General features: G+C 44.6%; 1 protein-coding gene across 5 annotated transcripts in view; it reads right to left on the reverse strand.

Moving 5' to 3' along the window:
* The window catches only part of TIPARP (TCDD inducible poly(ADP-ribose) polymerase), a 32,952-nt gene continuing 15,643 nt past the window's right edge, over window positions 1-17,309 (reverse strand). For all 5 annotated transcript variants that reach the window (XM_025153719.3, XM_040705946.2, XM_015291813.4 and 2 more), the window contains 4 exons: window positions 5,832-6,000; window positions 4,969-5,150; window positions 895-1,170; window positions 1-735 (listed from right to left, as the gene is read on the reverse strand). In XM_025153719.3, coding sequence (XP_025009487.1) covers window positions 288-735; window positions 895-1,170; window positions 4,969-5,150; window positions 5,832-6,000 — 1,075 coding nt within the window. In that variant the 3' untranslated portion in view covers window positions 1-287. The remainder of the gene's footprint in view (window positions 736-894; window positions 1,171-4,968; window positions 5,151-5,831; window positions 6,001-17,309) is intronic.

Consider the following 17,309-nt stretch of genomic DNA (forward strand, 5'->3'; position numbering starts at 1 on the left):
CAGTTTTAAACATGAATATTTACTAACATAAATAAACAGTGTTTTATAACAAAAGGCACAGATTTTCAACTATAAACAATGGAAAAATATTTACAGTTTGCACATACATAATCAAACAGCAAGTGCACAGTTGGTCACTTCAGATCTTCCTTCTATATTTTTAGATTCACCTCCTTGCAAACAAGTAATTTTATTCAGTTCTGTAATGTTCTTTTTTTTTTTCCACAAAAACTGCTACAAATGTCAATAAGAGTTTATTAAAATGAATAATTTAGCAGCACAAGTTTTCAAATGGAGACAGTGTTGCTAACTTCTTCGTACTGGATAATAAAATAAGGGTAGCTCTGATCATCATTAAAAATGACAAAAATCTGAGGCTCAAAGTAATTGTCCACACAAGAGTCATAGAGGTCACTGGTAATGCTGCCTGGGTTGACAGGTGGAGGTCTCCTCATGGTGTGATTGCCCACGGTGTATCTCCCCGTCAGTACTTTAGCCAGGAACATGTAATGAACTCCTTTGGGTGACCTTTTGGAAAAGTTGTGAGAATAGCTTGCCTTTCTGGCAAAGTAACTGCCCTGTCCAAACATGGTTGCATGCTTCCCACAGACACGCGGGTCGAAGTTGTGCTTGCAGATACCGTCCACCACATCCTGGGAGGTGCCGTGGAACAAATGCCTTTCATTCATTATCCTGTCAAGCCCAGTCATTTTCTTGGACATATATTCCTTTTTCCTGGAATAGAAAATGGAAACTGAAGATGAGAATTCATTGTAGATCTGCAAGCGAAGAGCAGTTTTCACTACAGCTCTTCAAGCAAAGGGCATCGACATTATCCTCTGGAACATTAGGTGTAAGAGGAGATATGAGAACACAGTACTTGCGTGATCTTACCTTTTATATTTCTCCCACAGAAACTGATTTTGCACTCTCAGAATTTTCAAAATTTTATATTTGGTCTCTGGCACAGTCTTGTGAAACAGGTTATAAATGGTTCTATAGCTTTTGTCTTCTTTCAAAACAGGCACTTGGATGAAGTCCTGAGATGGATCCATACTAATCCAGGTTTCAGGATAGAAGTTTGGAGAGGTAACAGCAGTTGGAGATAAGACATGTGAGGAAAGTGGTTCGGCTGATGGAGAGGGTACTGGAGAATTGCCACCTAGAGTCCTGGTTTGGGAAGAAGAACAAATGTGCAACTGAACGTTCACAGACTAAGCAGCTTCTCATCACAGTTATTTGGTCACCAATGTTTCTTAACAATCTCCGCTCCTCGATTCTGTAACCATTTACATAACCGTAATGCTCATTTAAAGCAATTATGTCAGCTATTTCTTCTATTTTAATAACTCCTGCATCCATCCAAACTAATAATAAAATCTTGAGTTTCCAGCATGCAGTTCCACTTGGGAAAACCTTACCAGCTGGTGGTGATTTAAAAGCCTGTTATAATCTTTATTGTTCAGATTCTGGGGTGGAGGGGTGGTTATAAACTACATAAGAGGCGGAATGCTATCAAACACAAACATTTTATAAGCTGGTAGTAAACTATTACTTATTTTAACATATAGAGTAAGACATACAGAATCAGAAGAGATGAATAATCTGGCAACATTTGACCTAATTTCCCTAGACTACAACACAAGGAGCAGAAAGACTTTCTTGCACAGCATAATGAATATCCATGATTAATAATATTTGCAGGCAAAAGTTGCATATATTTCACTACATTATGTAGAAGAAGAGATCACATTTGCAGTGCTACCCAGGATCGTACTGTTTTCATTTGCACAGGCCAGATGTTGATTTGCATTTGCAGTTCCTTATTTCCATGTGTGAGAGCAGCCTCTCCTTTTGGGAGCGCTGCCAGGTAAGAGGTCAGCAATGGCAGAAGGAAAGCAACCACTGCCTCTAATGCTTATGGCAGAAAAGCACCGTGTGCACCAGAAAAGGGCCACACCTTGGCAAAATCAAGTTGACATGGACACAGGTTGTGGTACAGGCAAGATTGCATTCTTAATATATACCTGCACTGCTGTGGAATTGTTCATGCTTTTGAATCTGCTAAATTTAGATAAAGAGTATGGCATTTGTGGCTTATATTTACCTGATTATTATCTGAACATGCAAGCTTTGCTCAGCTGAATAATCCTTACTTATTGGAGTTCTCCCACTTACGTCAATGCAAATACTTTGAACATGTAAAGCTTGCAGGTTCAGGCTCTGATTTTCAATCTGTAAGCATATAATATCTTCAGCTCATGAGGCTGGTGAGGTTGCCTTTAAGCTGTAGGAATACACTGAGCAATCTCAGACTTAAGCAGATGAATATATTGCTCGAGTGTTCTCACAGAAAAGGTTGCTACTGGCTCCAGGACCAACCAAAAGTGATTACAAACAGGGGAAGAGCAGTGAGAAGCAGCCAGCTCTTGTTAGGAAGGATTACAAAGCGACAGGGGGTTTCTGCTGGCTGACTCAAGAGACACAAGGCGAGCCCTGCCTCCAAACAGCACAGCTCATCTTAACCATGCTCATGGAATTTCTCAGGTCACTTGTTTTCTCATAAAACATCATGGCCAAAGCATAAGGAAATTTGTTCTGCCTGGGGGGCAAGAGGGAGAGTAAATTTTGTGCATTCACCTTGGGCAAGCTGAGGTTTGACAACACCCAAGGCTAAATCCCGCCTCCCTAAGTATATGCAATTGCATTTAGTGCGTAGGAACAACAGGCAAACAAGACTCCTTGCCCTTTCTTTGTCAAAGGAAGTTTACTGGGAAGCAAACTCTCACAGCTCTGCTAAAGGCGAAGTTATTTCCACAGAGTGAATCTTCAAGAATCAGTCATCTTCTGTTCAAGTGCAATCCTGGCTGAAAAGCCTATTTGTTCCCAAGGAATACCAAAAACAGAGCAACTGTTTGCCTGATTGCCCATGCTTGTTAGCCTGCTTTCTCTGCAGAACCACCATAGTTATCTAGATAAATCACAATTTAATGCTATTTACACCTTAGCTACAGAAATGTCAATTAAGGTTGCCTTTCAGAATATTTAATCTCTGATATGTGAGCCTGAAAGAACATCATGTGAGTTTTTGTACGACCCAGAAGTAATTCCATGTGATTTTCTGATTGCTTTTGAGCTCTTCAGGTCTGCAGAAACAGTGGTGTGTGTGTCTGTTTTTAAACAGATACATTTGATTTCAGATCCAGAGACGGTTAACTGCAATACCGTTCACACTACTCAAAGCAGAAATACTCTACAAAACTGCTCACGTGGCTTCCACCGGCTGCTCAAAGCTGAACAGAGATTTCAGCTCATTTGCATGGATTTGACTGAACTCAAACTTCTTCTTACTGTTTGTTAACAGCTTAAAGAGACCCAGAAGACAGCTTTTTCTAAGAGCGATTATTAAAACAGCAGTCTACAATATTCCACTGTGGTTTTAGCTAGTTAGTTCTTTTCATCCTGAAGTCAACTGAGAACCTCACTCACACTTGGGCTGAAGAAGCAGGTGAAAATAACAGTAAGTTGTGGACTAATGAGTAAGTCAGCAAGCACAATAAAAACCCTGCGTCCTTTGGTGTACTTTGTTCTTCTATTCTGAGTAATATAACTTACGTGTAAGCACGTATTATACAAGGGAAAGCAGTAAAAAGTCAGCATTTGTTAACTACTGTCACACATTCACCACTGTTCCTATTCCAGCACTCTTTCGAAATGTTATAACTGCTACAAGCAGTTGGGAAACCCCAGAGGTGGGGAGCAGTGTTTGATATGTGGAGGCCAACACTGGCTTTTTAAAGACATCTCCCATTAATATTCAAACACTCTTCTGCTCTCTATTGACAATGGCTGGATTTTTAAGTCAGAATTACGAGGACTTGGGATAAAAAAATAGAAAGAATGAGGTTTGTGGCAGAACAACAGAAATTTTAGAGCTGAAATTTAGATTTGGTAGTTATGGTCAAACCCTCAGGGGTGTAGAACCCTCAACGGCCCACTAAAGTTATTGGGAATTGCATATTTTTAGCATCTTTCAAAACCATCGACTTAAACTGTAATAAAATCGTCACTGTTAGTAAAATGTCAGGAAATAACTTAAATCCTTATTTTTCAGGAAGATCAGAACCATAATTGCTATACCCAGGAAGTCTGTGTTTGCTCATTTCATTTGCATCCTCCAAGTATCACTTCAATTATTTATGGTTTTCCAAAAACCACATCTAAAAACGTACCTCACAGCCACTCGTTTGGAGGCTCTGATCAAATTCACTTTCACCTTGCAATTAGATGCTCTAACAACTCTGCAAGCTAACGAGCATTCTAGCCCTAGTGCAGCAGTTAAAGCTCCTTTGATTGGCCCAGCATGCCAAGCTTCCAGTCAGACTAATGACTTCCACCCCTTCGCTAACAGGACAATCTGTTCCTAACTACTGAACTCTGACAATAATGCTTCCAGCTGTGCTGGTGAGATCACAAAAATGCCATTTTTATGAATTGTAATCAAAAATGACTACAATGCAACACTTTCCTCGCTGCCTTTGATGGTAAACATGTTCACCCCCCTTGAGATGACAATAAAAGCAAGGAATGTTTTAACTGTGCTTGAAAATTATAGAAGGTTTTTGAACACTCATTTTTATGGGACCTAGAAGGGATGGCCTGGCAGTCACCATAGTGGGTGAAAGGCTGCAAGCTGGACAACAGTTTGGCAAGCATAAAGTACATCTGGGCTTCTGATGTTTTGAGATCCAAAAGGTATATTAGAGTCTTTAAATAACAGAGACCAGCAGCGAGGAGTTATTCAGATAACACTCGCCTTGAAGAGTATTAAGTGAGTAGTTGCCAATGTGGCCAAGCATTTTTCTACCAAATGATACCCGTTTCCTTGTCACATCCTAATGAACACAACCCTCGTGGACAGACCACCACGAAAAACACACACAGTTTCCATTCTGTTGGGATACGCACTGTAAGAACGGCATCAGCACAACGCAGGAGCGAAGCAGCGGCCTTCTCTTGATTTCTCTCCTGAAACACGCATTCTGCTGGAACCCATCTTTGATGTTTAAGATATACTGGTTATGCCAGGTAACGAAGCGGACCTCCTTCAGACCTCGGCAGCTGGCTTCTTCTATTAACCGTACAACAGGCTGTTGCAAGGGAATAGAAAGCATACACACGATAAATTCTGTGTTCAAAGTGAGTATCTCTCCCAGGCACCTCAAGCAGTCCCTTTATCCAATCCCTTCTCCTCCTCTCTTTCCCTTGCTCTGAAGCACATGGGCCACTGAATAGCATTTCTTCTGGACTCTCTCCAGCTCTTGCTGCTGTATGCAGTGCTCTGCTCTAAGTTTCCTAGCATGCTTATAAAGTCAGCATAATGCATGAAAAAGGTGAATGTGATGCATTTTATATTGGTGGAGGTCTTTCTAGCACTGCCAAAATTTTAAGACACTGATGAGATTTTATTCAAAATATTTTGTACTCATCTGTGGCTCTGGTCAGCCACAGATGAGCCCTTAACAACCACAGGTATCTAAAAGGCTCAGTGGAGAGCAAATAGAAATGCTCTGGTTTTGTATCACACAATCGTGTTTAACAGTGGATGTAGCTTACATGTCCATAACATGGGTTAAAGAACTGGAAGACAGAAGGCTTATTTAAAACCTGATACAGAAAACTACGTCCATTAAAGACCAAAGGACAATGGTAACTTTCCAAATTGTTCGAAGATAAAACAGACTTAGAATGTGCATGCTGCTTATAGCACATACTGCACGGATAGATGTGTGGTACTACCCCAGAGCAGGACTCTGGAAGATGTTAAATACCTCAGAATATTCTCTCCAGACGAAATGGTCCCTGCAGAAGTACTTCCAGACCGTGTAGTAGTTGGAGCTGGAGCTGGGACACGATGGTGTGGACAGCCTCCGCATTTGGTCAAACTCAACAGTTTCGTATAACTTCATAGCATTCAAATCCACCCAAAACTCATGTCCCCTGGAAAGCACAAGAGAAGTAAAGAACACTCACTTTCTGTAATCCATTACAATTATCTGAGATGGCACAGGACAGAGCACCAGCTCACACAGTGCTCCCCAGAGCCCAGCTACAAACATATCCCTCAGCCAGACCCAGAACCACAGGGACTCTCCATGCTCCACATGGAACATATGCCAGGACAAAGCAGGGCCAGATAACTGTTCCCAAGGTTCAGTGGGGCAGCAGTGAAGAACCATGGTCTGCAGCAGAGAATAGCCCAGACCCAAACCCACCAGTCTTCCTGACCCAGACACATTCATTCCATACACACGAATCCTACACAAAGGAATACATGTATCCCTGACATTTTGAACATACAACCTAAGTAAATGCATCACACAACTGCATTGGATGAAGCAACAACACGCTATTCAAAAGGTTATTCTTGTGAAAGTTAGTGCTTCAGGGAAGAAAAGAAAATGCAAACGTCTCCAGATGAGGAGCATCTGCTGCCAACCCACCGGGGAGCTCAAGTATCTTTCATCACATGCAACAGAAGAGAACCAGTGCAGTACGAAAAGGAGACATGAGTTTGCTATTACAGAGCTGATGCTGAGGAATATCAGCTTTTTTTGAGTACACATATTGCTGCTACAAAAACCAATGCTAATGTGCAACTGCAGTGAAGTGACTGGAGCTTTGAAAAGGACACAGAACACAGTGGTGCTGTGGATGAAGAACCAGAGTGTGCCTTTTATCTAAAGGAAACTTCAACTGCCTCTCCTTTGCACTTTACAATGAATGACTGCAGAGCGGCTCAGCAAACAGTTTCTAACGTTGGTTTATGAGTCGGTGTTGAAAGATGCATCAAATTAAAACACAAATCTCCAATTGCTGGCTTAGCAGCAAACAGGAACTTAGAACAGAGAATTTAAAGAAGCTGAAAGATATGACAGTAATAGCATTCACTCCCTACACAAGTATTTTTATAGAACTTATTTTAGACATGCACGTATTTCCAAAATAATACAGTTTCCACAATTAGTTTTCTACTTTTATAATCTCTGCATGTTGTCAGCTTAGTGCTATTCATTAACAGCTACCAATCGCTTCTATCTGGAAACGCAGCTTTTGAGACTATATAAAGTACTTCCTTAGCAGCAAACATAAAGCTGAGACCTGAAATCTGCAGCTTATTTTAAAACCGGGGCTGACATTTTTTCTCGAGACAACACTCTGTCACGTACCATCTGTGAGAGGCTCCCAGTTTGTTCCCTGTATGTGCCAAAGGCACGCAGAGATGTGGTTATTCGGGAGGAAAACCAGCACCAACCAAAAGAAATGCCCAGGGTGAAGGGACTGAAGTGATGTGTCAGGCTTACAAAAAGCCCCACACGTTTTCTGTAGGGAAACAAAAAAGACCTACTAGGAAAATCAGCCCACCTTCCTGGTAGAGAGTCATTTTGTTCTGTAACAGCGGGCTGCAATCTACCTTACTTGAAAACAATGTGTGAAACCATGAGGAAATGATTGCTCTGTGATACCGAGCTGCACTGCTGGCTGGCAGGAGCATGACAGGAGTTTGTGAGTGAAGTTCTTCACAAATGCATTTGTAACGCTGCTTTAGGGACATGTGCTCTTCCTTAGCAAAACGTGCATCTCCCCTGTCTGTATTCTGAATTCCACTGCGTAGTAAAACTGTCACTTTTGAGAAAAGCATGTTTCAGCTGGTGCTACGTTACCCTTTGGAGTGAAGAGATGGGCTCGCTGCTAGGTCCTGACTCAGGACCCCCAGACACCACCGCCCGCTTTACGAAGCAAACGCACAGCCAGCTGTTCCTCAGTACAAAAGCTCATTGCCCAAGCATTCACTCCCATTTTGATCAGTTTTCAAGTCAAACGACTTAACAGGGTTCCCCTACTCCAAAGATCAGTGACCTTCCAAAAAGCACAAAGAAGTAGAAGGGCTTGTCTCTACAGATGTTATTTGCTTTTCAAGAGGGTAACCCAGAGTTTATGTGAAGCTATTACAGTTCTGTGTGTTGCACGTGGTATAGTCAGATCAGACAATGAGAAAACGCTTGGAGTGGTTCTGTGTTGATGCAGTGCAAAGAAAAAGGATGGGGTTCTTTACTATGGGATGGGGTACTTTACTAAGTTCTTTACTATGAGTGGTGAGGTGCTGGAACAGCTGCCCAGAGAGGCTGTGGATGCCCCGTCCATCCCTGGAGGTGTCCAAGGCCAGGCTGGATGGGGCCCTGGGCAGCCTGGGCTGCTATGGAATGTGGAGGCTGGTGGCCCTGCCTGTAGCAGTGGGTTGGAGTTCTTGACCCTTGAGGTCCCTTCCAACCCAAGCCATTCTATGATTCTATGAACATCAGTCAGAAATCTTTAGTTTTGAAGACTGGAAAACAAATTGTGCAGGCACTCGAGACACGGGTAGCTGCTGGTACATCAGTGGGGCATCTAAGATGTGCTCAGCTCTGCTACAACACAACTCCAGCAGGCGCCCGGAGCTGAGAGGCACAGCAGTGAGAATCCAAGCAATGCAGCGAGGGAACCCAATGGGAGGACAAACACCGGTTGAGATGAGCGCAGCGTGGGCTGCTTTTCCTCCTGCTTTTCCTGCAGAGCAAGCAGATCTCTGGGACAAACTCCTCAAGCCTCTGGCTTGATGGTGCATATGCAAAATATTTTGCACATACATTTTCTAATTGCAAAGCAATTGAGGAACTGTAGGGTTTGTGCAACGTTCTCCTAGAAATATGAAAACCTGACGTACCATTCCAGTAAAACACATTGCTGTCAGCTCTTTTCCTACATGAACGAAACCTACTGGCAGCTGAGTTGGTATTTACCCATCTCATGAGGCTCTGTTTGAGGCTGACATGGCAGGCAGCTAGCAAGGGCCTGCACAGAAAATAGCCTCTCTGGAAGCTGAGTGTTTTCCTGTGAAACCTGCACAGAACTTGCCAGATTGCTTCTCTCATTACCAAAAAATGCACTGATTCTCTCTGCTGCTTGGAATTTTGTACATTTTTGCAGCTTGCTGTTTTTGCCACTCCTCTATCAGAGGCATCTCCCTGTAAGCAAGCTGAGGACAGGCAGTCCCCGCTGACCCCTGCGTGCTCACAATTCACTGCAAGACTAACCTGGGCACCGCGCACCCAAGCAGCTCCTTGCACACCCCTGCTGACCGCGTGTGTATGACCGGAATCTGAATACAGCACAGTAAGTGCTCTTGTTTCCTCATCTTGAAAGAGCACTGTTCAACCCATTGGACCATAAGGGTCAGAGCCACCCAGAGCACAAGGAGCATCCTCCGGCTCCTGGGCACCCAGGGCTGCCTTCCTGCTGCCCCACTCAGCCCCAGCTGCAAGGAGCTCACCTGCAGGAAGGGTGACAGACGAGAAGCCAGTTGGCTCTAATTAGTTCTTGAAGAAACAATGCCATCAAGCAATTTCTGAGATGCATACAACATAAACACTGCTACTGTGTCCTCTGTCCGCTGCCCTCCACTGGGAGCAGGGAAAGGCTCTGCCGTTTCTTTCAGGATGTAACACAGCCCAGTTTTACTGAAACTCCAACTTCCACTCAAATGGGGATGCTCCAAAAAAGCTATTTTTATGTGTAAAGCTAGTGGGGGCTTTGGATTGCTGCTTCCCACCAATTTTAATGGAAAATTAAGCACGTGGATGGCTCTGAAATCTGCACAAGTGCTTTATTTTTCCATGAATACTTCAACTACAAACTTATAAGTTCTCCACGTTATGTACCTAACATCAGTTAGAATAACACTATTTCATACAGCTGAAAATCTTAGACAAATGCATATTTAAGCAACTGCTTCTGAAAGATGTACTGCATGTCAAACAGCCACCTGATCTCTTTTTTTGCAGTTAAAATATTGAAAAAAAGGATATATATTCTTTTGCTAGAAGTCCCAATTCACATAAAATACACGTTATTTCAATGTTTATTTGCACTCTTTAACAGTTTCTCTCTCTCTGCAGGGATATGAACTTTTCAAATGACAACACTGAGTGGCATTCATGCTCTGAAATCCCAAAATATATTTAGCAAAGATGTTTAATAATAGCTCTTTGGTTAAAGCACTTCCTCTGCATATTAAAAAGCCTATTACCAGCTTACATAATGCAAAGCCATGGCAGAAAAATGAATTGTGATTACGGCGGGCGTTGCGTGATTACATCCCTGCGTGCAGCTTTAAGACACTGGTGATGAAAGCAGAAGCGACAACCGCACTTCTCGGCTGCCCAAGGCCCGAATGCAGGACACAGACCCCAAACTCAGGGCTCAAGAAAAGACTGCTGGATGCTCAGGGTTATGTCTGATACGTTCTGTAGCATAACATCACTTTCTCTTCGGTGCTGCATGATGGGTTACTGCTTCTGAGGCACGGCATACGCACCAAGCAGCAGGCGTGCATCTAACGGGAAGGATGGAGCAGGACAGCTTGAAGCCAGCAATAAAGCAAGGCTCTCTCTACAGTGTTTCCCAGCTGAAAAATGATTAAATTTCTCTGCCAACACCACAAAACTTCCCGCTGCTGAAGCAGAGAACTGCCACCCCCTTTCCACCCCAAGGGAGACTTCAACAGCTTCCCAAAGCCACGCAGATCTGCAGGAGTTGGGAATGGAGACTGCTGAACAACACCTCTCCAACAACAGGCCTCGTAAATGTCTCCCTTTATGAAATAACACAGTTCAGTGGAGCTATTCTCACTAAGAGTAAGCATGTTGAACCCTGTTCAGAATACAGCACACAAAGAAAACCAAATTTGGCATTGTGTAACAGCAACAGCTCAAAATAAACTTCCACAAGTGCCCTCAAAAGCAGAACCTGGCTCCTGAGAAGTTCAGTCTTTGCTGTAACCGATCTATAAGAGCCAACACAATGGCAAAACCTCTTACAGACACACTGCTGGCCAAGCACCCCAGCAGCGAGCAGCAGCACTGCAGGCTGCTGGGCAACAAAGGCCCACTGAAACACGGGTGCTCGGGCTCAGCTTTGCTTTGCATTCTTCTGAAGAACCTCAGCCTCACGTGAACTCTGTGTGCTCTTTCCACAGAAGTTCTGTAATTCTTATATACAAATAGGTGACTAGGAGAATCAGCCTTTGCAAGTGCTATGAAAATGCATGCGGTTTCAAACTCTCCCAAGTACAGTTACATGTCATGCACCTTACCGCAAACACAGCTCACAGAAAAACAAAACACAGCGATCAACAAAGGGCTGTGCAGGAAATGAAACTCGGTTCCCATCAGAACAGCTGTGACACTGAGAGCCAAACACTATTAGATGATGAAACTGCCCATTTTCTCTCTGACTAAGCTGGTTCCTCTCCGTGCCAGCAACAACCTGAAAGCCACTCAAGGGAGCAAACAAACCTAAAAGATCCAAGCAGGTATGGGAGCGCTTGGTAGGTAAGTATGCAACTTGTCAAACCCAACTCTGTTCCTATGGGAGCTGCAAGTCAGGCTGGCACATTGCCCACTGAGCCCAAATCGGTTGTACTTCACCTTACTTGCAGCCAGCACTTGTTTGGAGCTGCAGGCTGTAGTCCAGCTCCAGGTGTGGGATCAGATACGTTAGAGCACTGCATGAAACTGCACGTCACCTGTAGCAGGGTGCCTTAGTAAGAGCTCTCTGTTTTAAACATAGGTACATCAGTTCGAGCCAAATTTGCTCCAATCAAACCTCAAACTGGTTCAATCGCAAGCAGCAGCAAGGGCCTGGCTAACACCCAAGGGTGGGCACAACCTCACAGAGCAGCAACACAAATACGGGCAGATCCTGCCCAGCTGCTTGGAGGGATGGGCCTGAGAAGAGAACACAGCACCTTCCTGCACCGAGCACCACCACAGCAGGGCAGCATGAACACGAGCTGGTAAACACGAGCCTGCGGTCTCGATCTTATCAGCATCTCTGCGTCCTGACACTGAACCGAGAGGGGCAGCAGGTGACAGGGCAGGAAATTAGCTGGGTGTTTTACTTAATTGGTTCCCTCCTCACGTGGCAACGCTTCTCTCGGCTGTAAGACAGACACGGGAAAGAAAGGTACTACAGAAAGAGCTACAACTCAAGGCTCCATCATAAGGGGAGAAAAACCAAACCACACATTTTTCTATCACTACAGCAACTTCACTGCTTTTCCTATCACTTACCAGAACTAGCTGGGGGCTTCAGAAAGGCAGGTTTTCCTGCCTGGGCTGCCTGCATTGCACTGTTCACTGACTTTCGTGGCAGGAGGATCCACCTGATTGAGATCTGTAACTCTGGAACATACCGGGCCCAACACTGAGGTGAGGGCCTGGCCCCAGACCAAAGCCCAAGCAGATCCATGCACACACAGCCACTCAGCCCCAGGAGCTCATTGATGGTCACTGTTGGCAGCCAGGGAGGCACTGGGTTAAAACGCTCCTTCCTGGGAGCTGCGGTTCCATTCTACCAGTCTGTAGCAGTGAGGATGTCAAACACATTCACATCTTTCCAAGGGCTCCTGCATGCACCACACGTCACAATGTGAATGCCAGTCTCCTCTTCTCTGCAGCAGAGAAGCATGGATGTCCTTGCCTGGGGTGCCCTGCTGCTGTCAGAGCTCTCCTCCCCGCACAGAGGGGGATGTGTTTCACAGAAGGTTGTTTTGTTCAAAGTTTTCTGTCACTGCAATGACAGAAAGCAGCCACAAAAGCCATCAGCTGAGCTTGCTGTTGACCCGGGCACTGTGATGGATGGAGCCCTACAACCCCAAGCTTTTACTTACAAAATGTATTTTCACAGGTTGGAAGACACTGGTCAAAAACACCACAAATGCAACATGGGTAGCAAAATGAACAGAATTTCTGACTACAGTTTCAATGACTTTTACTCCACCTTTGAAGTGCAAATTTGAAAATGCCATGAATAGAACATGTTTTTGTTCTTTATTGGAACATTTGTCGGGGTCAGGAGTTTGCAGCATTTGTTCTGGAGACAGCAGAGCACGGCCCTGAGCAGCAACAGAGCTGGGAGAAAGGTATTTGCTTTCGCAGAGCTGCACTGCCAGCTCCTCCTACAGCACTTGGATGGAGCCTAAAGCCTTTTTTCAAAACCTTCTGCCTGTACACAGCTGCTGATTTGCTCAGAATTCTGTCCAACTCAGGAGCTAGCTACTGAGAAATACCTCTGAGATTCATGACAAATAACAAAACTGCATCAATTTCCTCAATGCCTTCCATAAAGTGCCCATATAAAGCCAAGCCTCATGCTCACTAGAGACCACCAAGTCCAGACATCTCAGCTCCCAAATGCCCCACGCAGATGTTTCACGTCCCTTACTGCACAGGCAGCATCCCCAGATGCACTTCTTTGTGCATTTCACTACAAGTAGCACATTTTGTCATTGTTGCTCAAATTCCTACTGGGCTCAATAAGGCCATGTACCAACCAGGAAGGAACTCCACGATCGCTGCTCTCACTAAGCAAATAATTCTAACAGCCTCTTTCTGTCCCTCAACCCAATGTAATGGCAGGCAGACAATGCTGCAGCACTGTGACTGCTGGATTACCTGTAAGCAACTCTTCTAGGCAATCTGTTTCAACAGCTATAAATCTTTCTTTCCGAAAGGACTGTTTTATTACTGTAAGTACACATGGAACAGACTGACCTCAACCTGAAGCCAGGTAATGGCTGTTTCCAAAACTGCAATCTGTTTATTGACATGAAACAAGAAAAGGGATATAAATGACTGCCGATGCCTATGACGGCTCAACGTGACACTTGGAACTTCCCTAGTTCATATAGCTAGAAGCCAATTAGTCTTATTTCATATGCAAATGGTGCTATGAAGCGGGGCAAAAATCAATTCATTGAAATGTACTGGGATAAGGCACAAAGCTAACACTTCTAACATCACTTCACATGCTTTTATTCAGAGTCCTTATCTTGCATTCCTTCTAGCAGAAAATTAGGAGTTCAAAACCACTCAGCAGCGTACATTAAAGAACCACCACGCAAAGTCATGCGGCACAGGGACTTTCAGATGTTTTCTCATCTCCGGTCCTATCAACAACACATGAGTTATCTCACACTGTGGCAGCTGGGAGATCAGAAAGAGAACTTCCTAAATTTAGCTATTCGATAGGTCAGACTGTGTGCAGAAGTCCACAGACAACTGCCGTGCTTACACTGTGCTCCGTATCACCTTAAAATCAGGTAAGAACATTCTAACAGCATCAGAGGAGCACACTGCATACAAGAGCAGAGCAAAACCAACTTCCTGCACGTTTCTTTCTGCCCTTACCTTTCTCTCCCAGGTCCCTCCATGCACTCGCTGACAACCCTGCGGGGGAACACCTACTCCTTATACTGTGTGCAAGAACCATTATTAGCCAGCTGCCTACAGGCAGAACATACACCACTGAGTTCCATCTGCCTCTCCCTGGCTGGAGCCACGCACACACCTTTGTCTTCCAGCTCTCAGGGCCGATTTCATAAAACTCACACCAACATAATGACACTGGAGAGTTCTAATCCCATGAGGAAGTCTGACTGCAATCGGACAGTGGGGCTTATGGTTTGTTTAGAGCAAAGGCAGACATAGGTGGGGGCAAAAGGACAACACATTAGCATCAGATTTCAGACAGACAGACCGAAAAGCTGCTGTTTCATATGAGCTGGGACATGCCAGGTGCATGTGTTTGAACAGAGGCCACGATTCCCACGGCACACAGCGACGACTCCTCTGCCAAGAGGGGGGAGGAATTCTCAGCCAAAGAGAGGGATCTGATGGGTCAGGAACCACACAGTTGTTTTACACAAATCCTCCTGTAATCGGTGATGAGGCTGCTTATTTTGCAAAGCAGCACATGCACAATTAGGTGTATGTGCATAGGGAAGACCTGCTAAGTTCTGCAGCCAATCATTTCCCCTTCCTAAAGAGCATCTCAAAATATCACAGCTGGGGTACTCTCATGCTGGAAAGCAGCACTTGGCATTGTTCTCTCACATACTTGGCTGCGGGCTGGAACTTCTCCAGGGCCACTCCTCACACGCATGAGGAAAACAGAGTGCTTGGAAGCATTTTAACCTGCTGAAGTTCATACCCCTATCTGTTTATATAGCTCGTTGTTTGGCTATGAATACTTGGTGAGACTTAAGAGAGCAAAACTACAAGCAGTTTATGATAAAGCTATACATTCAGTCTGAGGTCAAATGCAGTATGTGAATATCCAAGGCAGGTGAGTAATAAAGAAGCAACTGAGCAAGGTTTCCCATTTTCCTGCTTTAGGATCATGTCCCCCTTAGGTGAAAGGCAATATCTGAATGTTTATGTTATTCCTCTCAATACACTGGACACGAAGAAAAAAAATACAAATAGCTCTATAGAGAACCTCATATTTGAGTTTGGAGCTTATTGCCGCAACACTTTCAGCCAAACTTTATCAGAGCAGCACACTGTGATGATATTAGGCATGCAGACAGCAATAACTACTTACTGTGCCATACAAACCCTATTTAAAACAACTGTCACCCACTGGCTATTAGCAGGCTGGCTTCTGCACGGCCTTTCTTGGACATGCAAACTGCTGAACAGACATTTTCTCGTCGCATGCAATCTGTACAGATAGGCCTGTAAAGCTAGTCTGACCACAGGAGATTAATAGCTTTAGCCAAATAATGTGGTAACCATGTGAACGATGAGCTGTCCCAGCATGTTTGCAAGCCTCCCAGCAAGGTTCAACAGGCTCGATCTGCATCTTGTTGCCAGGAGACACAACATCGCCACGAACAAAGCAAAGCCAGGTTGCACTGACCACCGGCCAGCAACACCAGGAGCCATACAGCACCTGACCCTCTGTGCCTGAGGGGTGAGCAGGGTCTTCTGGCAAGAGCTGACTTGTGTTGCTTCTTGCACAAGAAGCACTTCTTGCCACAAGGCACAGGAAAGCACTTCCCCTCAGCTCAAAACCTAGTTTGAAACCACGCTAAGTCTTAAGGCATATGTGCTTCAGTGACTGAAGTAAGCAGCTCTGGTCTTAAAAAAAAAAAAAAGTGTCACTTCCCGGTTCTCACTGATGCTTATCGAGAACCATGAAGCTTTCTGAAGGGGTGGAATATGCAAGAGTTACAGAACTTGTCTGCTTATCATTCCATGACAGGATATTCTAACTTTGCAACAATGTTCCCGTGTCTCACCTGGACACGATGTTACAGCACTGACTTAAGCAAGGATCTTCACACTGTCTCCTAAGAGCAGGAAAAAGAGCGGGAGCCACTTCAGCTTGGTGTGCTGCAGCGCAGCGTGGGAAGGAGCTGCCCCTGCCTCACAGCACACCCCGGGCTGACTGCAGCCCAGCAGCTGTGCCCTGATCCAGCACGCCTGCGGTGCCCGAGATCGTGCTGTTTCTCTGACTTCATCCGTGGTAACAGAACGTAATGTGTCTGGCAACAACCCCGGGAGTTTCTTCCTGACCAGTTTAGACAGAAACTCAGTGTACCGAGAGGCCAAACTACTCACCAGCCTGGAAACCTGCAAAAGAAGTAAAGGAGGACAGCGTGGCTCAGCCAGCTTCACGGGCTGCGATACCATGACTAAGCAATTATGAAGCATTGTTCCTTCAAAGATTAATCATTCAGGACTCCTTCACTGAGAACAGGTAGATCATGGGTATAGCAATGGATTCTGTGATGCATGCTAAAAAAAAGGCTAACAAAAAAACCCCAGTTCTGCTTATTTGTGCAAAACTCAAATTCAAACTGCTTGTGGGAGCTTGTCTCAGCCCTTTGTTTGATGCTGTCTATTTTCAGAAATCTTTAAAAATAATTGAAATGGAAGCATATGTTGTAAAGTATGGCGAATTTTATCTGCTGGACAGTTACAAGGTCTTATTCTATGCTTAATCAGATTGGCAGATTTTTCCAGGACAAAAAGGATGAATTTGTAAGTTGACAGAGCCTGAGTTGTGGTACCTAACCCAGCGTCCAGTTCGGTACGTGTAAAGGCTCACAGACACTTGGTGCAACATATTGGGTCTCTGACACCAACTGGAAATCTCTACATAGTAAATGCAAATCAAATAATCCTGCCCTAAAACACTGAGGAAGAAGGGATGTTCTTCTGGTAGTGCAAGGAAGAGGCAATGACAACAAATCCACAAGAACTTGGATGGCAAAGACAAATCTGACGTTTCTGCTGCAGAGCTCTGGAAGCACCACTTTGAACCTCAGCTGCTGCTGGAATGAGCTGCACCGGGCTTACAGAGTACAGCAGGGGCAGGCAAGGGGTGAGGACCGTGTGCTGTTGTTATTTCCCCTTGAAAAA

Source organism: Gallus gallus, chromosome 9 (assembly GCF_016699485.2).
Source record: "Gallus gallus isolate bGalGal1 chromosome 9, bGalGal1.mat.broiler.GRCg7b, whole genome shotgun sequence".
NCBI classification, from domain to species: domain Eukaryota; kingdom Metazoa; phylum Chordata; class Aves; order Galliformes; family Phasianidae; genus Gallus; species Gallus gallus.